General features: G+C 44.4%; 1 protein-coding gene across 7 annotated transcripts; it reads left to right on the top strand.

Moving 5' to 3' along the window:
• Positions 1–148: 148 nt before the first annotated feature.
• LOC143493631 (kelch-like protein 2) lies at positions 149–23068 on the top strand. Of its 7 annotated transcripts, XR_013125542.1 has the most exons (15): positions 149–531; positions 1927–2052; positions 2423–2529; positions 2934–3055; positions 4938–5100; positions 5619–5728; positions 7965–8081; positions 8264–8413; positions 8590–8707; positions 8991–9188; positions 9284–9385; positions 9509–9637; positions 15603–15872; positions 15984–16082; positions 16558–20346. XR_013125542.1 is itself a non-coding variant. In XM_076992169.1 (14 exons), the coding sequence occupies exons 1-13, from the start codon at positions 515–517 to the stop codon at positions 15869–15871; spliced, it is 1728 nt and encodes a 575-aa protein (XP_076848284.1). In that variant the 5' UTR covers positions 149–514; the 3' UTR covers position 15872; positions 15984–20346. The 7 variants fall into 7 exon arrangements, 6 of the variants coding, with proteins under 6 accessions (XP_076848284.1, XP_076848288.1, XP_076848285.1 ...); XM_076992169.1 differs by having other exon boundaries at positions 15984–20346; XM_076992173.1 differs by lacking the exon at positions 15603–15872.
• Positions 23069–23191: the final 123 nt, after the last annotated feature.

Here is a 23191-nt window from a genome sequence, read left to right on the forward strand (position 1 = left end):
ATCCTTTATTCTGCACAACTCTCCCAGCCGCAGTCACTGGGACACCAGCCCCGCATGCTTGCTAAAAACCACACGACATTTGAGGTCTTCCACGGGTAGATGGCGCTGCGTGTTCCTGGTTTCATTTCCTCTCCCGCAAAAGGATCTCGTCTTTGCTCGATGTTCTTGTTTCCCCACTGAGGAAAAATAACAGAGAGTCGGTGTGGCCGGTCGTCTCCGAACACCTGGGACATGGTCGCCCTCTCACATGCGCGCTGATCTGGGCAGCTGAACCAAAGCTCCAGTGACCGTGACCTTGGCGTGTTCCTGTATGACATAAGCTTGCTAGATGCCTACATGCCTGCCGTGAGCTGAGGTTGACTGATACCTAGTTGGCGACGTGGGTGGTTATGGACCGGAGATCTTCTTGGCTCACACACAGCGGTGTCTTCCTCCGTTTCGGGCCGGGATGCGTTGAGATGGAGTGGTGCAAGTTAATGGAGACACCTATCACGGCCTGAGAAGATCCAAAGACATGGAGATACATCCACTGTAATCGCATTTCTCTCTCTCTCTCTCTCTCTCTCTCTCTCTCTCTCTCTCTCTCGGTAACTACTCGCTTGCTGAGCTCGGCGTTTTGCGGTAGTCACGGGTTATTTGCGGATGCTGTACAGTTGGACGGGTTTGTGCAAAGCTGCGTTATTCGGATCGGAACCGCGCAGATGTGTGTGTTTTATATTCAGCACCGCACATGGCAGTGTAAACACGCATTCAAACACGCACATCTTTGCAGTCTGGGACTCGGGTGTGCGCGACTGGCCAAGTGTGCAGCCTCGGAATATTTGGGCTTGCACACACAATCCGATGTCCAGGTTTTTTGGAGGGCTACACGATATGGACAGAATGTTGTATTGCGATTGTGGTGTTAAATCGGCGATGTGCGTTATTTCATACATTATTAACCACACAGGCGGACGTTTTGACGTGACATGAATAAAGATTGCTTCGCGTCCTTCCACATCAGACGTTATTTACTGTTGTTGAATCCTTCCACCGGGTCATTAATGGTCACGCGCACGGAGCATTCGTCCGGACCGTCTGGGCTTGGCCGGAGCGCTGGCTGCATGTTTGTGCTTCCTGTGAAGGTTCATTTGCATATTGCAGCTTCCAAGCACATAAACATCGCAAAAGGACAAATACCGATATACGATGAACAATATATTGCTCAGCCCTGCCCCATCTGTATTCACAATGTTTGACACAAAGCATGCAATTAATTCTGTACACTGTGTGTGCATATATATATATATTTAGTGTGTGTGTTTGAGGTAGAAGGCCCCTTATCTTAAGTGTTATGGGTTAATGGCTGCAGTTCTTTACAGACTGGATAATACATAAATCTGGTGCTTTCTCACAGGAGCTAAGGAAACGGCTCTATTCCCAAACCTCAAGACATTTAAAGTTTATTTTGTGATCATCCACAATCTCTTCCTTGATTTCTTCTCACTAATAAAAAGAATACATTTTTAATGGTTGAAAAGGTTACAAATAATGTTTTAATGGGTGAAAGGTCCAGTTTAATTGGGTATTGTAATCTGGCACACATGGTGAAGTGTTGACAGAACGTCAGTGTCTTGGCTGGCCTCACGTCTAGCGTCACTCTGGGAACTAAAGACATTTTGACTGCAGGCCTCGACGTGCTGGTCCCACACCTTAGCCTTAGATCAGAGGCTGGTCAGTAGGAGAGAAGGTCTGGACTGGTTATGTCTGCAATGAACACACGCCGTTCACAGAGTGGTGGTCTGGGTTGACTAGTGTAGAGGGCTGGGGCCTCTATCAGTGACTTGTGTGTCTCTTGCATCTGTTTGGATGTTCACGTCTCTTTGCTTTATTGTAGGTAGATGTGCAATTTGTAATCCTGATGCCTGTCTTGTGTGTGTGTTCCAGATGCACTAAGCTTTGCCATCATAAAACTGTGGATCTGAAGGATGACGTCTGTGAGAAACAGAGCGCAGTGACAGTTAACCCACGGCACATGAAGAAAGCCTTCCGGATTATGAACGAGCTGCGGAGGTGTGTGTGTGTGTGTGTGTGTGTGTGTGTGTGTGTGTGTGCACGCAGGTGTGTGCGTGCTTGTACGTGTGTGACGTTTTGTAACAGAGCTGAATCATTGTGTTTTATTTATGTGTAATATACAGACACACACAACGAGCCCTACAGTAGAAGTGTGTGTTAGTCAGAAGTGCTGTGTCTTGTGCTCCGAACTTTACTGCCCATTTTGTTAGCTCATGAACCCAGTGCCATTTGATTTGCAGTTTTATAAATGACAGTCTAGGGATTTTCTTTTTTTTTTGCAATTGAGCTGTGCAAAGTGAGAGAATTTGAGATCTTGTGTGTGAGAGAGAGAGAGAGATTAAATGTTCTTTGTTTCCTTCTGCGCCAGTCAAAGTGTGCTGTGTGATGTGACTATCGTAGCCGAGGACGTAGAGATTGCAGCCCACAGGGTGGTGTTAGCTGCCGGTAGCCCCTACTTCCACGCCATGTTTACAGGTAACAACACACGTGTGTGTGTGTGTGTGTGTGTGTGTGAGAGAGAGAGAGAGCGAGAGAGATGGAAAGAGGCATATATAGGCATCTCATGTATATGGGGCATGAATGAGATGTGTAATTTGCATGTGTGAGCACATATCCTGCTGATGACTGTAGGTGTGTTTGTATGGGGAGGTGTGCACATCACATTGTGTGTGTGTGTGTGTGTGTGTGTGTGTGTGTGTGTGTGCACATTTGTGCGTGCGCACGCATACATTATCATGCTGATGATTGCATGGGTGTGTGTGCATCATAGTGCTGATGATTGTGGGTGTTTGTGGTGGTGTGCGCCTCATTATGTCTGTGTGTGTGTGTGTGTGTGTGTGTGTGTGTGTGTGTATGTGTGTGTGTGTGTGTGTGTGTAGGTGAGATGAGTGAGAGCCGACAGAAGAAGGTTCGAATAAAGGAGATTGATGGCTGGACTCTGGGCATGTTGATTGACTATGTTTATACTGCTGAAATACAAGTCACAGAAGAGAACGTGCAGGTAGTGTCCACACACACACTCACTTCTCTCTCTCCATCTACTCTTCTTGCTGTTCTTTCTTTTCTTCTCCCTTGTTATTTTGCGTCATACTGAACTTTGTCGTACTTAAACTGGTAAGGACTGGTTTAAGAAAGAAAGGGAGGAAGGAACCTACACACCAGTTAACCCAGACGTTCCTCAACACTGGACGTGATCAGTGTTCTCCTTTCACCGCTTTACATTGTTTTATTGTTGCTGTGATCATGATGTACTTGGTACACGAAGCAACATTTTGCCATTGTGAAATTAGTAACTATTGGCAACACAGGTGGATGCTTAATGTGATGGACTTGGATTATTTTGATGAAATTTACCAATAATCTGTCAAAGTTTGGCTCACAGGTGCTCACAGCCTGCAATATAAACTCTTATGCTGTCTGATATCAGTATTGCAAAGGCCAGTGTGGTGATGACGTTGAACACACTATATATCGTGACCCCCCCTCCCCCATCAACCAAAACCAGCATGTGCGTGTTGATGAGGCTGCACAGTAAATCAGATCCTAGCGGCCCTGCTGGGGCGACCGGTGCGTTCACACGTCCAGAGCGGGACAGCTGGCCCTCTCACACTCGTAGTGGGACGTTTCTGTCTCGAGGAGGAACGAGTTGTGAAAATCCAGAGGCACCTCTGCCATTTGGACATGACTTTGAAGCTGGCGTTGGACGCTCCGGACAGTCGGTTGCCTGTGTTCGCTGGTGGTGAACTTCAGAGCTGAACACCCGTGCTGCTCGTGTATCTTAGATCTTCTGTGTGTGTGGGGGAGGGGGGGGGCACTTAGAAGGGGTCGTCAAAGCTGTGTGTGTGTGTGTGTGTGTGTGTGTGTGTGTGTGTGTGTGTGTGTGTGTGTGTGTGTGTGTGTGTGTGCGTGCGTGCGTGCGTGCGAGAGTACTCCCATCTGCTCTGTTCCCAACGGCCGGGTGCTAGCTAGCAGTCAGGAGCAGCTCGCTGGTCTTCATGGTGTCCGGTGACGCGTGTGACACTGGAACTGTTTGTGATGCTGGAGCTGTTTTGCCACTTCGCTCTAGGGCCTCCGGAGGCTGTTTTTCCCTGCGGGATTTCTCACAAGCAGAGAACTTAAGTTCTTAAGTCTGTCCAACAGCAGAAGTCCTAAAACCTAATGCCCATTCCCCCTTTTGGCTAAGGTTACCGAATACTGCTTTATGAAGCAACTCCACCCCCCACACAAAATGATGTATATACACTCCACATATTACTGACAAATACTATATTGCAATTTTACAGCTGTTGTGATGTGACTTATACACCTTATTGCAATATAAAACATATAAGCGAGCCTTTAATGTGTCATGGTGAAAGATTTGTCCAAAATCATTTATGTTCGCTGAATCACAGGATTGTGCCGTGATTCATCAAAACACCCGCAGAACGAGTTCTTATTTTGAACATCTGTGATTGGTTAGGACGCTCACAGCACGCACAAAGAACAAACTGTCATTTGTTAGGGAGCTCATTTGCATACTGAAGCCTTCTGCGTTATCAGTGCACCAAAGGCCAATATCGTGGCAAGGAGCGACTAAACGATGTCTCGTCCGATGCTAACGCACTGTATTCTGCGGCAGTAATAAACAGGGAAAACAGCGGCTGAGTAATATTACATGCCAACAGGAAGGGTACAGCCATAAGATTCCCCTAGTGGCCAGTGTGGGTAAATGCAAGGCAAGACCTTTCTAGAGTAGCGTGTGCTTAATGTGTGCAGGTGCAAGGTAGGAGTTAAATGCGTGTGTGCACGTGCATAATTCTTAACAAGCGTGTGTGTGCATGTATGTATATGCGGTACTGATAATATGATGAGGTACTGAGTGCACTTTGGCGTGTGTGTAGGTGCTGTTGCCGGCGGCGGGTCTGCTGCAGCTCCAGGAGGTGAAGAGGGCGTGTTGCGAGTTCCTCTCCATCCAACTCCACCCGACCAACTGTCTCGGCATCCGGGCTTTTGCAGACCTCCACGCCTGCTCGGACCTTCTCAACCTGGCCAACTCCTACGCTGGTCTGTGCTCTGTGCGGTCTAAAGACATACACTATCAAATTAATAGACATACACTATCAAATGAATAAGGACCCCCCCCCCCCCCAGTGTTGGGTTTAAATGTCTCAGCCATGCTTTAAAAAACTAACACAGTGGGACTGAACAATGACGGTCTGGTGAAGGTTGAGTACTAGTGAGTTTGGGGATTTGTCTTTAGCTAGATCTGCCGTTTCACTGCCTTGTGATGCAGTCTGGGTCTGGCAGATGGGAGAATCCTTCTTCCCGCAGGCCGACTGTAAAGTCTTGTGTTTAGATGATGCTCTGGTGTTGGTTGTCAGGGTTAAGACTCGGTGTTTAGCATGGGTGTCCGCTTACTTGTGGTCATTTAGTGTATGTAGGACCCTGTTTGACTTGTTTTTTTTCTTTCTTTTTGTTTTTTCTTCAATGGTATCTCTTCACCTCATCTTTCACTACACCATCCTCCTCTGCCTCACTTTCTGGCTGGACACACACACACACACACACACACACACACACAGAGCAGCATTTTTCGGAGGTGGTCCAGTGTGAGGAGTTCCTCAACTTGGGGATGGAACAGGTTTGCAGTCTAATCGCCAGCGACAAGCTAACAATACCATCTGAGGAGAAGGTAACGAATACTGCACACACACACACACACACACACACACTCACACACACGCACACTCACGCACGCGCGCACACACATGTACACACACGCACAAATGTACACTCACACACACTCACGCACGCATACACACACACACTCACACACGCATACACACACACACACACACACATATATATATATATATATATATATATATACACACACAGACCGAAGGTTACTGTATTGGGCATGAGGAGTGATCCTGTATGGGTTGTTTAAATCTTTTGTCTTTGGTGAGGCTGGTCACTGGTGTACTAGTAAGTGTGACTGGCAAACGCATAGAAAAGCCCCTTGCTGTGGGTAGTTATCATAACCAAAAACAAAACCGCATGAAGCCTTATATTGAACTACTTCTAATGATGGCACAGGCAGGTTAATGTTCCAGCAACCTCCGTGCTGGTCAAAATGCATGATACAGGACTTCCCCCATCACTTATGTAGCATTTACATTAAACGTTTGCTATGTGACTCAGAATTAATACTTAATATAGTCTATGACATTTTCATCATAGTGTATTGTTGTAACACATCGTCCTGCCCCCCCCCCCCCCCCAATGATTTTCGTTTTTCTGTTTTAGTGGGTTTTCCTTTCTCCGTCTAGATCCGCCCCCTGTTGTAAGTGCATCACCTGTGTCTCGTTTTCCTCATTTAGATCTTCTATTTAAATCCTTAGTTTGGATACCGTCTTTGCTGGTCGTTGGTTGTGTTTGGTGTGATACAAGGTTTCTTAGAAAGTCCAGCCCCTCATCCGTAGCCGATCGTTGTCTTAGTTGTTTCTTGTGTTTTTGTCTGTGATGTTTTGTCCTTTAGTTGTGAGTAGTTCAGTTTGAGTCATTAGGTGTGTGTTGAGATATACAGCGGGTTAGTTCGTTTGGTTGATTCTCTGCGTGGTAGTTGTATGTTGCGAGACTGCATTTATTGTATTGATTGTCTTTTTGCGTTTTGGTTTTATTCGTCGTGAATGTGTCAGGTTGAGTGTACCGCCCCCGGTTGGTTCCCTGTGTTTGGTTATTTGATTCTTCTTAACCCATTAGTATGTTTTCCTTATATCCTTTCTTTAAGTTATAGCGTGTATTGTTCGTTAATCTTTAGTCTGCTTTGTTCAGAATGGGTTTCTTTATTATTGTACGTTTGTGATTTTTGTAACCGCTGTGCAAACAAGATGCCCTGTCGATCTCGTTGTCGTGCTTCCAGATTGTCTGTCAGTCGTGAGTCTCCAAGTTTGTCTGTTGGATGCATATCTCTGGATTCTAACCCCATTGATGTTGAGTGTACGAATAAAACCCCTGACTCTTTGCATGTGTGTCCATCTCCAGTTACAATCGACTCTAGATCGTTACAATTGTATTAAGGAGAAATTTTCTTATCATTAATTTTTTTTTTCAAAAATGCTGTCTAATAATGATACATTTAGCAGTAATTTTCTTAGAATTATGCTAATTTTATAATTATGACATAACATAATAAACCCTTCGTAATGACATTATTGTTTATATTCTCCTTGGCAGCAATACATCCTTTCTATACTTGAGAAGAAAATATTTATACGGGATCTCGTATCTCATGTGAATTGGTTATAAACATTACGGACGTCTTCTGATAAATTACAAATATATGTACAGAAAGCTAATCCCTTCCCGAGTAATACTTTATTCAGATGGAAAAATTCTATTATTTTAATTTTCCATGTTATTTGGGTTCTTTAAACCATCAGATTAATTTAACTTTGTATTTCATGCTTGTGCAGTTCTACCTCAAATTTAAAACAAAAATCTATTGGCACAATATTCTAGTGCTAATTTCCCACTCTCAATTTGGCCTTACATGTTTTAATGGCATATGTAAATTTCTCATAACATGGATAATATCCATTCTATTACTTTTTTGTATATCATATCGTATCGTTATTGTCTGGACACTAGAAAATATCACGGTATAAATTTGAGCTGGTATCCCCCTCTCCTACCGTAGCCTGACTGGGACAAACTAAGTTGGTTCAGCTTCGTTAGCGAATGCTGGTGGCGTGCAGGGGGGCCACTATGGTTGGCAGGCAAAGGCTCGTTGTCTTGGCACTGGAACGCATTGGAGGTTTCTGGGACGTTTTGATTTCCATGGAAACAGTAGCTGTGTTTTGAAGTTGAAATTTTCATGACTTAACAGTCTGGTGTCGTGTGTGTGTTTGTGTTTGTGTTTATAGGTGTTTGAGGCAGTCATCGCATGGGTCAACCATGATAAAGATGTGCGACAAGAACATATGGCTCATCTGATGGAACACGTGTGTCTACCGCTGCTCTCCAGAGAGTACCTTGTACAGGTGTGTGTGTGTGTGTGTGTGTGTGTGTGTGTGTGTGTGTGTGTGTGTGTGTGTGTGTGTGTGTGTGTGTGCCACATTGCAACAATGGTAGTAGCGTAACGGAGGTGTGTGTGTGTGTGTGTGTGTGTGTGTGTGTGTGTGTGTGTGTGTGTGTGTGTGTGTGTGTGTGTGTTGCTCAACAGAGGGTTGAGGAGGAATCACTGGTGAAGAACAGCAGTGCCTGCAAAGACTACCTGATTGAAGCCATGAAGTACCACCTGCTGCCAACTGACCAGCGCTCCATGATGAAGACCATCCGCACTAGGGTGCGCACGCCCGTCAGCTACCCCAAGGTGTGTGTGTGTGTGTGTGTGTGTGTGTGTGTGTGTGTGTGTGTGTGTGTGTGTGTGTGTGTGTGTGTGTGTCACAGCATGAGAAGATTCCAGTATAATTAAGCTGTTCCCTAGGAAAAATAGATTGACTGGCATCCTTGTGTGTGTGTGTGTGTGTGTGTGTGTGTGAGATACAGGTTATGGTGGTTGTAGGGGGTCAGGCCCCCAAAGCCATTCGCAGTGTGGAGTGTTATGACTTTGAAGAGGAGAAATGGATCCAAGTGGCTGAACTGCCATCCAGACGATGCCGAGCAGGTACACACACACACACACACACACACACACACACACACACACACACACACACACACACACACACACACACGTTTGGCTAGAACACCTGTGACTGAACTTCAGAGACAACACATTACCAGATGGACACCATTACAGGAGGTTGTCATCAGATTCTGATTTTAATGCTTCCCCATGAGTTCTGCAGACATGACTGTTTGGTTCCTGCAGTTGTTATGCCACTTTCATTTCCGTGTGTGTGTGTGTGTGTGTGTGCGTGTGCGTGTGTGTGCGCGCGTGTGTGTAGGTGTGGTGTATATGAGCGGCATGGTCTACGCGGTGGGAGGTTTTAACGGCTCCCTGCGCGTGAGGACCGTAGACGCGTACGACCCTGGGAAGGATGAGTGGTGTTGTGTGAGCAGCATGCAGGACCGCAGGTCAACACTAGGGGCCGCTGTTCTCAATGGGCTGCTCTATGCTGTGGGAGGGTTCGACGGCAGCACAGGTATCTCCCACAGTTGTACATTTAGCATTAGAAACGAAACGAGGTATGAATGAGCAGGTGTGAACTGTCGTATTTTGTCAACGTTACATCCACAGGCCTGGCAACCGTGGAGGCGTACAACTCTAAGACCAATGAGTGGTTCCACGTAGCCCCCATGAACACACGACGTAGCAGCGTGGGAGTGGGCGTGGTCGCGGGTGAGCAGGGCCAATCAGAGATCGTTCTGCGTGCTGTTGGGATGCACAAAATCTATATTACCTCATTGTTTTTTTTTTAAGATGCTGTTGTATTTCTTGTGTTTTGTGTGGGTGTTTGTGTAGGTATTCTTTACGCTGTGGGAGGGTATGATGGTGCCACCCGTCGGTGTTTAAGCACAGTGGAGGCGTATAACCCCAACACCAACGAGTGGTCGTACACGGCGGAGATGGGCACCCGTCGCAGTGGAGCAGGTCTCTCTCTCTCTCTCTCTCTCACACACACACACACACACACACACACATCACTCCCTCACTGTCCCCATTAAAGCATGGGTTAAAGTTCTCCGTCACTACGACGGATTTCCATCATTTGATTTTTTTGGGGAAAAAATCCTTCAAATCAAATCATAATAAACCACACGCGTGTGCTATCTGTTTTGTGGTCGATCCTCTCACTGGCGCTCATTAGCGCTGGATGGATGACGGCGGTGTCATTGATCATGGACATAATTTGGAGGGGGGGGACAGGGGGGACATGTCCCCCCCACTTTTTCAAAAGCCGGTTTTGGTCCCCCCCAGTTTTTACAGTTAAAACCAAATATTTAAATAGCGACGAAGCCATGTCCCCACCACTTTTTAACGATTAAAAAACAAATATTTAAATAGCGACGAATCTAGCGCTAGGACCATGCAGAAAACGACCGTGTCCCCCCCACCTATGAAATCAAAATTACGTCCATGCATTTGTTTGACTTGTGGGTCATCCCGCCTTCAGATTTTCGGACATTACGTAGAAAAGTTACCTCCCTCCTGCCTGGCTGGATGATACTTTCGCAAGTGACCGTAGCACGCGACTCCGCACACCTGCACGAACGCCGGAGGCTACTTGGCGCGTCACATTCTTTGGTAGTATAAAGAAACACCCCTCAAAACAGGGGAATGAACATTTACCTGACGAATTTTAATGTTGCTTTGTGTTTCAGGTTTGAAAAGTGCTGGAATTTAGGCTAAAGTACTTGAAAATGCTTGAAATTGTAACTACTTAGTTTCACAACAAATAGCTGTCTGACTGAACAGATCTCTTGTATTACATTAACAAATACGAGCCTCTTGTAATTCCTGGACGAAACATGAGAGAACGTGAAGACGTTAAGATTGGACGTTTTGAAAATAAACAACCATTAAATAATGTGATAAAAAGCTAATTATTTCGAATCATTTCGAGTATATGTGTAAGTATACCACAGTTAGTTCTGACCCTACAATGTGATTGGCTGAGAGGCGATCTAGGAGTGCCAATATTACATGTTATAGCACTGTAACCGAAGCTTTCCATGTATTACTCCGCCACATACAGGTAACCTAGCAACGCAGCAGCGTTTACAGGCCAAACAGCGCAACTACAAACAAGCAGTAACATTATCAAAATGAATTACAGGGAGTTCGTTAAATCTATTGGCTTCGAAAGCATTTGTTTCGATCTGAAACTGGAGGATGAAGCTATAAATGACCAGACTGATTCCTCCAATGAGCCAAGGTTTGTCACGCTTACAAACAATGATTTGGATGAGCTGGAAATGCAGAGAAACGAAGTTAATACCGTAAAACAAACGTCCTGGGCTCTTAATGTATTTACATCCTGGTTAAAGAGCAACGACATTGCAGTCGATTTTAGTATTATCAACAAAAATGAAATGAATCAGCTTTTATGACGTTTTTATGGATCCGTCAGAAACGTGAAGGGAGAGTTATATGGCATCAGCAGCTTCGTTCGTTTAAGAGCTGGACAAGATTCACACAGATAAGTGGAGACGAGACAGGAAGCAAAAGCGGGGGCGAATGTAAGTTGTTGAGTGGGGGGGGGGTGTAAAATGGACAGAAATTAAGTTTAAATTTTAATTTAATTTAATTAATTATATCGCGATCGATCGCCAGTGGTTGGCGCCAGTGTGAACTAGTAACTCAATGAATCATAGATATGGATCAAAGGTAAATAAACTAGATTTTTTTTTCGGCGTGAGAAATCGGAAGTGTGACGTGAGAGCGTGTGAAGACGGTCAAATGTGTGTGTCTCACGCTCAATGCGTGTGAGTTGGCAACCCTGGGTAAGGACAAAGGAGGCGGAGTGTGTATCTGTGTGTGTAATGCATGGTGCACTTCTACTAATATTGTAGGCTACAGACATATTGCTCCCCACGTCTGGATTTTATATTGAAATGCAGACTGATTTATCTGCCACGAGAGTTTACCGTAGTGTTCCTCACTGCTATTTACATACCACCACATGCTGACGTGGAATTAGCGTTAACGAGTCTGCATGATGCTCTTCACGGGCTGCAAAATGAACATCCAGATGGCGTGTTTATAATAGCAGGGGACTTTAATCACGCCAATCTGAAAACTGTGATGCCAAAACTCCATCAGTTCATTGACTTTGAGACCAGAGGAAGCAACATTTTGGATCAAGTTTGTTACAATATATAAGTGTTACAATTTACATTTTGGATCAAGTTTGTATACAATATATAAGTGTTACAAAGGGACGCCCTCTCCCCACCTTGGCTGGTCTGACCATATCAGCCTGCTTCTAACTCATGGGTTAAAGTTCTCTGTCACTACGACGGATTTCCGTCATTTGATTTTTTGGGGGAAAAAATCCGTCAAATCATAATAAACCACACACGCGTGTGCTATCTGTTTTGTGGTCGAAATATGATTCTTACTGGCGCTCATCAGCGCTGGATGGATGTCGGCAGTGTCGTTTGATTGACTTGCGGGTCATTCCGCCTTCAGATTTTCGGACATTACTAGAAAAGTTCCCTCCCTCTATGGAGTCAAATTAGGGTCTTTAATGGTGACGAAAAAAAAAAAATATCGCAAATATAAGATTAGCATTTTGCATTTTACGTTCCTAATTTGTTTCTGCAATACTTTCCCTCTTTTGCGTTTCTTTCTTTTCTTTGCGTTTCACACCACGCCTTTCGCTCTTGACCACGCCTCTTTCCCGGCCCCCACACAGAGGGTAAAACCGGAGCAAAGAAAAGAGAGAAGCGCAAAAAAAAATTATGAACGTAAAATGCGAGACGCAAAGAAAAGCAGTGACGCGCAAACAAAAGAAAGAAACGCAAAAGGGAGAAAGTATTGCAAAAAAAAGCAGCAACATAAAATGTGAAACGCAAAGAAAAGAAAGAAACGCAAAAGAGGGAAAGTATTGCAGAAACAAATTAGGAACGTAAAATGCTAATCTTATATTTGCGATATTATTTTTTTTTCGTCACCATTAAAGACCCTAATTTGACTCCATATACCTCCTGCCTGACCGTAGCGCGCGACTCCGTACACCTCGTGCAAACTTGCGTGAACGCCGGAGGCTACTTGGCGCGTCATTCTTTGGTAGTATAAAGAAACACCCCTCAAAACAGGGGAATGAACATTTACCTGATGAATTTTAATGTTGCTTTGTGTTCCAGGTTTGAAAAGTGCTGGAATTTAGGCGAAGTAGCCTACATGAAAATGCTTGAAATTGTAACTACTTAGTTTCACAACAAATATCTGTCTGACTGAACAGTTCTCTTTACGTTAACAAATACGAGCATCTTGTAATTCCAGGACGAAACATGAGAGAATGTGAAGACGTTAAGATTGGGCGTTTTGAAAATAAACAACCATTAAATAATGTGATAAAAAGCGAATTATTTCGAGTATATGTATAAATATTTAACTTAATTAAGTTTAACGTTGATCCGTTCGTCGTAATCGGAACTTGGTGTTTGGTGTGTGCGGCGGAAGAATACACGGTTATGCAGCTCGGGACCGAGGAGGATGGCATCAGGATAGGATACCTGCGTACAGTACGTTATTCACGTAATCCTGAAAACTCCCCAGTTCTGAAGTCTTTATAAAAAGAATGAGCAACATGCCCAAATGAGACAGTAAATTGTTACTGATACAGAAGTGTTATCTTTTAGTCTAATGAAGTACCTTATTGAGCATGAGATCACCAAAACAGTATAGAAGTCAAGTGAGTTTACTTGGAAGCAGTTAGAAGACAGTGTGAACAGTTGTGAACATAGTTTCTCATAGTTTTTTATCTCCGTCATACCTTTTAAAACTCACCAGGATTCACTATATTTGACTTATAATAATTTTCTGGAAGAGGACCCCCAGATAACTCCATTATATAAACATTTATGTATATTTATTGCTCAGGTGTTGCATTTTGTCGCTTCATAGATTCTCTCTTCTCTCCTTACACAGGCTGTTTAGATAAATATACTTTATAAATGTGTTTAATGTGTAGAATTAGGCAAAAGAGGCCGTGTCCCAACTACACCACATTTTCAGTAATTGCTGGCATTGTCCTTTGCCAGGAAAAATTTTCAGTCAAATGAAAATTTCTTGCTTTAACCCATGTTCTAACTGCATACACACCACTCATTGCAAGAGCGAAGCCCACAGTCCGCAAAAAAAAAGATTACAAGACTGCTTTGAGGCCACAGACTGGGAGATTTTTAAAGGGACTACCACTCAACAACCACACGGACCTCAACACCTACACTCACACTCACAACAACCACATAGACCTCAACACTCACACCAACCACACAGACCTCAACACGTACACTCACACTCACAACAACCACACAAACCTCAACACCTACACTCACACTCACAACAACCACACAGACCTCAACACCTACACTCACACTCACAACAACCACACAGACCTCAACACCTACACTCACACTCACAACAACCACACAGACCTCAACACCTACACTCACACTCACAACAACCACACAGACCTCAACACCTACACTCACACTCAACAACCACACAGACCTCAACACCTACACTCACACTCAACAACCACACAGACCTCAACACCTACACTCACACTCACAACAACCACACAGACCTCAACACCTACACTCACACTCACAACAACCACACAGACCTCAACACCTACACTCACACTCACAACAACCACACAGACCTCAACACCTACACTCACACTCACAACAACCACACAGACCTCAACACCTACACTCACACTCACAACAACCACACAGACCTCAACACCTACACTCACAACAACCACACAGACCTCAACACCTACACTCACACTCAGAACAACCACACAGACCTCAACACCTACACTCACACTCACAACAACCACACAGACCTCAACACCTACACTCACAACAACCACACAGACCTCAACACCTACACTCACAACAACCACACAGACCTCAACACCTACACTCACAACAACCACACAGACCTCAACACCTACACTCACACTCACAACAACCACACAGACCTCAACACCTACACTCACACTCACAACAACCACACAGACCTCAACACTCACAACAACCACACAGACCTCAACACCTACACTCACACTCACAACAACCACACAGACCTCAACACCTACACTCACACTCACAACAACCACACAGACCTCCACACCTACACTCACAACAACCACACAGACCTCCACACCTACACTCACAACAACCACACAGACCTCCACACCTACACTCACAACAACCACACAGACCTCAACACCTACACTCACAACAACCACACATTCCTCAACACCTACACTCACAACAACCACACAGACCTCAACACCTACACTTAATCCGTACTGGATTACATCACCTTCTGCCTGGACAGCGTGACCACACAGAAGACAGTACGAACACTTCCAACCATCAGACTTGGATGAACGGGACTGTTATCAGACTATTGAGGCCCGAGACGCTGCTTTCCGCTCGGGATGGTGAGGACTACAGAACAGTTAGGTCTAAACTCAGGAGAGTTATCAAGGATGCAAAGCACTGCATAAGAAGCGCATTGAGGAGCACTTCAGCAGAACTACAGGTACCCTCACCACTGGTGCTGAGCATCTAGACCAACGTGATAGCTATGTGTGGATGCTATTACAGCTCCGCATTTAATATTATCTCTCCCTACAAACTCATCACCAAACTGGACCTCCTGGGCTTCAATACTCACCTGAGTAAATGGATCCTTGACTTCCTTACAAATAGACCACAGAACGAGCACATGGGAGATCGGGGGTCCTCTAGTATCATCCAAAACACTGGAGCACCACAGGACTGTGTTTTGAGTCCCTTCCTCTTCTCCCTCAATACACAGGACTGCAAATCCATCCACAAGACTAATTCCATCATAACATTTACAGATGAAACTGCCTACAGGTCAGAGGTCGAGAACCTGGAGGACTGGAGTCAAGAAAACAACTTGATCCTCAATGCAGCAAAGATGAAGGAATTGATCCTGGATTTCAGGAGACTGAGACCCCTCGTCCATCACCCAATCACAATCAGTGGTGAGAGAGTGGAAACTGTGAAGAGTATCAAGTATCTCGGTGTTAACATCACCCATGACATGACCTGGACCACCAACACCACAGCGACGGCCAAGAAAGGTCTCCAAAGATACACTTCCTGAGGTGCTTAAAGAGAGCACAACTCCCACAACAACTGCTGGTGAGATTCTACAGGTCAGCCATTGAGTCCGTCCTCACATACTGTATTTGTTTGGTTCTCTGGCTGCACTATAGACAATAGGAAAGATCTCCAGCGTATTATCAAGACTGCTGAGAGGATCACGGGCACCAGCTCCCCAGACTAGAGGACATATACAGGACCCGCTGCATCAGGTGAGTCACTGCTATAATAAAGGACAGCACACACCCTGGACACTGTCTCTTCACTCCACTGTCTTCTGGAAGACGCTACAGGACACTATATGCACTGACTACAAGACTAAAAAACAGCTTCTATCACATAGCTGTTACACTAATGAACACTGAGCACAATAAACCCAACAGATTTTAACCCACATTCACTACATCACTTTAACACACTGTACTCAGGTCCATATGCACTACGTCACTTTACATATTTATATTTTTATATTTATTCTTCATATTTTTGATATTTGTTATTTAATTATGTTGGCATTTGGAGGAGGATTGCTCCAACAAAATTTCATTGTTTGTGACAAAGATATCTTATCTTATATCACGCATTCCTGACAGAATTTCTGCACATCATTTCTGTGCATAATTAGTAAACCTGTGTGTGAACCAATGGGTCTTTAATTGATCAATCATCTCCCCTTTGGACACACAGGTCTTCCCATGGGTCAGTTTAACATAGTAAAGAAACATGAATATAGTCAAACATGGCGGCCCAGAGGACAGCGCCACACACCATCCTGAAAAGCACAGCCTGCTTTCTTCCAGACGGCCTCTCCTCCTGTGTGTGTGCTGTAGATCTGTGAGGGGAAGGGAGGGGCTGAACTGCAAGGTCAACAGAGGAACTTGTGGGGGGGTACAGAGCAGGTCTCATGACAGCTGCATCTGCAGCTTGGTTCCCTCTAGAAACAGAATCAGCACCGTTAGTGTGGGCAGCACATTTACACACAGCAATAGTGGACAGCAGTTGGAGAACATCCAGGAGATCCAACACAAGCTTGAGATGTGAAATCAGAATCACTGAACTAGTGTTTCCAAATGGGCCCAAAATCATTAACTACACAAAAATCACACCTGCTGTCATTGTAAATAGTAACTGATGTTCCTTCTGCCAATCTGCATGTCTGGGTTAAATCATATAGTCCAGCGGTCTGTGCTGAGAGGTGACGTGGTAGAGGGACTGAAACTACTAAGTAGGAAGAGAGCACAACTCCCAGCGCACAACTCCCACGGGGCGACTACAGCCCAACCTACTCTGTTCTGATCTGTGCTGGATCCCTGGATACTGACACATCAACAAAGAAAATGCAGTCGTGGTGATTCAGAGGTTCTTCATTGAGGTCCAACCTGGGGGAACACAGCATGTTAGTTACAGCAACACAGTCATGTGACTCACCATCATCCTCTGTGGGTAAAGTGTGGCTGGATTAAGAACTCTGCATTGTTGAATGAGGATGTTGGGCATGTCAAGCAACACAGTGTGATATTTCAGCCATCTCTGTGCAGATAAGTGTGATGTTTTCTTCTCAAGAAGTAGAAGTGAAGTGGAATGGGACTAATAAGGTCAGTGTAGAATAGCCCACATTGTCTCTGGATGCTGCCGTCACTTTCTCTGCTGTGGCCACAGTGCACAGACAAACTGGAAGTCCCACCACAACGGGGTCCAGCTTACATGAAAAATAAACAACAGGGTCTCTGTCAGTCTCTGTGTTTCTGTAAGAGAACAGAAGTTCTTCTCATCCACGGTCTGTGTGTGAGGTCGTGTTGGGTCAGGAAACAGGATCAGGGTGTCTGTCAAGCCTCAAAGCCACGGAGGTGTCCTGAGCCTCTGGAGTCCATTGGACAGCTGATGTGTCTGGTCAGAACCTGCAAAGAAGATTCAACACAAGAGATGAATGAGCAGCAGTAAGAACACATTCCTAAAAACACATGAGCTGTTTAACAGTTTGTGGTTTGGAGATTTTCGCAGTTGCTTCCATTCTCGATGCTGCAGGAGTTTTGCCTTCTGCAGAGATGTCATGTCCTAGGAACCCAAATGTGGGTTGTACAAACTGAAGCTTGATGAGGCTTCACCTTGTGACCTTCGTCAGCCAGGTGTTTCAACAGTCTGATGCTGTCATCAATGCACTGCTGCTGTGTTGGCGAAGACAAAAGAAGATCCTGCACATATTGTATTAAATTAAATTGGGACAATTCCAGGTGATCAAGACTCTGTTTTATGGCTTGATTGTATATAGTGGGTGACTCACAGTAGCCTTGACACAGTCTGGTGAATGTGTAGGGCTGTCTGTTGAACATTAAATTAAACCAGTACCAACTATCAGGATGAACAGGAATGCTGAAAAAAGCATTTGATAAATCAATGACAGAAAACCATTTGGCGTCTGAGGAGACTTGACTCAGTATTGTATGTAGGTTGAAGAGTCTTGACTCAGTATTGTATGTAGGTTGAGGAGTCTTGACTCAGTATTGTATGTGTGTTGAGGAGCCTTGACTCAGTATTGTATGTGTGTTGAGGAGTCTTGACTCAGTATTGTATGTGGGTTGAGGAGTCTTGACTCAGTATTGTATGTGGGTTGAGGAGTCTTGACTCAGTATTGTATGTGTGTTGAGGAGATTTGACTCAGTATTGTATGGGTTGAGGAGACTTGACTCAGTATTGTAAGTGGGTTGAGGAGACTTGACTCAGTATTGTATGTGGGTTGAGGAGTCTTTACTCAGTATTGTATGTGGGTTGAGGAGTCTTTACTCAGTATTGTATGTGGGTTGAGGAGACGACTCAGTATGTGTGTTTGCGCAGTCCACAAGCATCGAGAGCCCTAACATCACGTGTCCACCTTGAAGCCATACCAGGAGGGCCCCCTGGAGCACACGGTGGCTACGGCTCCGCCTTCCCCGCTACAGCTGTCAGACGGACCGGCCTTACCTCGTGGAACAGCTGTTGGACTCCCGGCACAGAGGTGGCATGATCCAGTACCTGGTGGACTGGGTCAGATACGGTCCCGAGGAGCGGTCATGGGTTATAGCCTCTCAGGTGCTGGGCCCCTCCCTTATCGCCGACTTCCACAGGAAGCATCCGGATCGTCCGGTTGCGAGGAGACCTGGAAGACCACGTGGTAGTCGATGGGAGGGGTCCTTGGCGGGGGGGCTCTGTCACGGTGGGGAGGCCGGGTCGCCGCCAGAGGGCACGTGTAGCCTCTCGCACTACTTCACAACACACACCCCCGAGCACCAAACCACTCCTACCATCCCGCTCACCAGAGTACTAACACCTGTTCCCCATTAGGTTGTGCACCTTTTTATTTCCCACAGGTCGTTCTGTCCAGTGCTGCACATTGCCTCGCTGGAAGCTTGTCGCTGGACCTCTCTTCACCTCTGCTGCATATACTTACTGTTATTTGGAAGTTGCTAAGCTGACTGCTTTGCAGTCTCTCTTTTGTTTATTTATTTATGGAGAATAAAGATCATGTGTTGCAACCCTCGTCTTCGGCCGCCTCTGTCCCCGCGTCACACAATCACTGCACAACCACTGTAAAATACCACTGTAAAATTACTGATGGTAATACAGAAACAGTATTACATGTAATAGTTTTCTCTCTCCCAGCAAACAACAGACATTTTACAGTAAATGTAAAATCTGTTGTTTTCTTAGTCAGTTCATTTTTACTGTAATCCGCTTCATTTGGACATTTTTTGCAAATGTGTGGATTTTTGGCAATATACTGTCTACACAATGAGTGATATTTACTGTTAGGTACTATATGGAATGTAGATTAGACAAAAAAGGAGTCAGTAACAGTTTTGCAGTAAAGGTTATATTTTACTGTATTAGGGACATTACTGTAAATTGTAGCCTAACCCAAAAAATTATTACCGTAATTGTAAACATAATTAGCCATGGTCCCATATGTGTAAAAATACACATATACAAAAAAAGCCACACAAAGGGGAAAAAACAGGATACAAACAGGATATTGTTACGTGTAATGTAAGTGGTCTTCAGCAGTTGGCCACATGTTTTCATCCACATCACATCTGATGTTGGTCCTTGCCATGCACCTGGGATAGAAAAGCTTGGTATGCCTTATTCACCCCTGGCAGTCTTCAGCTAAAATGTCTCTGCAGCCGGGATCCATTGCATCCAGGAGGGACATTTGGTCATGGGGCCGATGATCATACACCTTCCACCTCCAGACTGAAAAAAGTTCCTCAGTGGGGTTGAGGAAAGGCGAGTAGGGCGGGAGGAAAAGGGACATCACTCTTGGATGGTCTATAAACCAGTTTGTGATGACATGAGAATGACAAAATGCTACATTGTCCCATCACAAATGTCCTCGTGTTTCCTCACACCTGTTCCCTTTCTGCTTCTGGAACCAGTTGTTGGTAGAGTTCACACGCATTTGACCGTTTTCACACACTCTCACACCACACTTCCGATATCTCACGCCGAAAAAAAATCTAGTCTATTTACCTCTGATCTATATCTATCAACTACCGGCGATCGATTGATCGCGATATAATACTTAATTGTGTCCATTTTACACCGCCCCGGTAACGGTAACAACTTTCGTTCGACAAATCCCGACAAATTTTATATAATTTTTAAGGTTTTGAACCTTAGGTTTTCATTTTTGACATGCTGTGTGCAAGCATTTGTAAATAAGACAAAAATGATCCAGAATTTTGTTATTGGATAACCTTGTGTGTATAGAAAATGTAAGCATTATAGAAACATGTTAAATGACTGATTTTGTGCAAAAACAAGATGGATTGTACTAATTGTACAGCCACTGAAGACTGATGTTGTGTTCACTGTGTTTAGAGTTTTTAAAATGTGACTATTGGACAAACGCATGTCAGCAGTTGTAAAAAACTAAATAAGATCATATTATTTGTTGAATCCATGAGAATCGCCACCCAAAAAAGAAATCAATTTGGAATAAATCTTGGTACTACAGTAATAAACACACAGGAAGAGTCTGTAGTTCATCACCTAAACGACATCACTTCCTGTGACGAGTCGATATCGAAAGTAACCATATATGTAATGCTGCAGGCCGGCGTGAGTAAAGGGCGTAACATGTGTCAATCATTTTCGAATGCAGCCAATCAGATACTAGATTTTCGTTGTCAATCAATTTCTATTAAGCCAATTATCAGGCAGAGTTAGCTGTCAATCATTTTTTAATGCAGCCAATCATTTTAACAGATCTGCCAAAAGAAGGCGGAAACTGCACGGAGAAGCTCTTTAAACAGAAGTATATGCCGCTCTTACACAAGTAGCTGAATAAAAACATTAGAAGAGCCACAGGGTTGCCAAGTTTTCAAGATCACTTGGAGTGAGATTTGATCTTGGTTTGAACACGTTCGTTGTCAATCAATTTTTATTAAGCCAATTATCAGCCAGAGTTAGCTGTCAATCATTTTTTTATGCAGCCAATCATTTTAACAGATCTGCCAAAAGAAGGCGGAAACTGCACGGAGAAGCTCTTTAAACAGAAGTATATGCCGCTCTTACACAAAAGTAGCTGAATAAAAACATTAGAAGAGCCACAGGGTTGCCAAGTTTTCAAGATCACTTGGAGTGAGATTTGATCTTGGTTTGAACTTAATAATACTTAACACAAATTAAGTATTATATCGCGATCAATCACCAGTGGTTGGCAACTAGTAACTCTTCGAATCATAGATGTAGATCAGAGATAAATAAACTACATTTTTTTTCAGCGTGAGAAATTGGATGTATGGCGTGTGAGCGTGTGAAGACAGTCAAATGCGTCTCTCTCTCTCTCTCTCTCTCTCTCTCTCTCTATATATATATATATATATATATATATATATATATATATATATATATATATATATATATATTCTATTTACTTTTTCATATATATATATATATATATATATATATATATATATATATATATATATATATATATTAATATTCCAACTTTTTTTATCATTCTAAAAGATTGTGTACAGGAAACAAATCGGACATAGTTTCTTTTCATTGTAGCCTACAGGGATTTTGCAAACAATTTTAGGCTGTGGTAGGGTCTGGGTCTCCACGGGCGATGGGGGTCTGGGGCTTCGAGGTAAGCTGGGAGATCGATACGCAGGCCCTTATGTCATTACTAAACGTGTTAACCCAGTGGCATACAAGATCAGTCTGCCAGAAGACCGCTGCGTATCCTGGGCCTTCCATGTATCGGCCCTCAAACCCTTCCGCGAGGGGCTGCTGAGCGACAGCGAGACTGCTAGGCCGCTATTGCCTCTGCATCTTCTGGACGGTCCAGCGTACCAACTGATGGACTCCAGACGCAGGGGTAAGGGGCTCCAGTATCTAGTGGACTGGGTAGGCTACGGGCCTGAGGAGCGTAGTTGGGTTCTGGTCTCCCAGGTGCTGGACCCCTCCCTTATCGCCTCCTTCCACCAGGCTCATCCCGACCGACCTGCGTCTCGGGGTCCTGGAAGACCAAGGATACATCGGCCTTGGGGGGGGGCTCTGTCATGGTGGACCACCAGAGGGTCCGTGTACCCACTTGCACACACACAATGCACACGCCTCCTAGCCCCAAGCCACTACCCCAGTCTCAATCACCTGATTACTAACACCTGTCCCACACCAGTGTGCACCCCTTTATTACCCCACAGGTCATGCAGTTCAGTGCTGGACATTCCTTGAGGACTACGCGTCTCCGTCGGAAGCCGGCCACTTCTGTTGTGACATTAGAGACCGCTTATCTTTCATTTATTTTTGTTGCTCATTTGAGTGTGAGCTCTTTTCTAAGTTGCTGCTTCGTGCTCTTGTGTTCATTCTCATGAAATAAAGAACATGAAATACAACCAGTGCCTCTGGCTGCCTCTCTACCCCCGTCACAATGTGGATGGGCCATTACGTCGTAATCATCACTGGAGTTGGTTGTGAGCACAATGTTGCAATAACTTATCTGAAGTCCCTTTCAGTTAAAACCTGACACCATATCAAAAACCTTAGTGTCACATTTGACTATGATATAAGCTTTAAACACCATGTTCATAATGTGTTTAGATTCAGTCATTCATTCAATCACCGCATTTTTTACTTTGCCCTTTTTCCTTTATTTTACTTTTCATTACAGGGTGAAGGTAGGCACACTGTATTATCTTCCATTAGCAAATGTGAGGAGTTATGTACTGATGTGTGTGTGTTTGAGAGAGAGAGTTTCTTCCCGTAAAACCCTGTGAATCTTCCAACTTGCCTGTTCAAACTGACACATGTAAAAGTGAAATAAATGTGCCATGCT

The sequence above is a fragment of the Brachyhypopomus gauderio genome, unplaced genomic scaffold, assembly GCF_052324685.1.
Source record: "Brachyhypopomus gauderio isolate BG-103 unplaced genomic scaffold, BGAUD_0.2 sc90, whole genome shotgun sequence".
Lineage (NCBI taxonomy): Eukaryota > Metazoa > Chordata > Actinopteri > Gymnotiformes > Hypopomidae > Brachyhypopomus > Brachyhypopomus gauderio.

Excerpts from the sequence above, each read along its gene's own strand:
- LOC143493631 (XM_076992169.1), top strand. Across the intron at positions 3,056-4,937 it reads TCACAGAAGAGAACGTGCAG|GTGCTGTTGCCGGCGGCGGG; the intron begins GTAGTGTCCACA and ends GCGTGTGTGTAG. Across the intron at positions 9,638-15,602 it reads CACCCGTCGCAGTGGAGCAG|ATGAAACTGCCTACAGGTCA; the intron begins GTCTCTCTCTCT and ends TAACATTTACAG.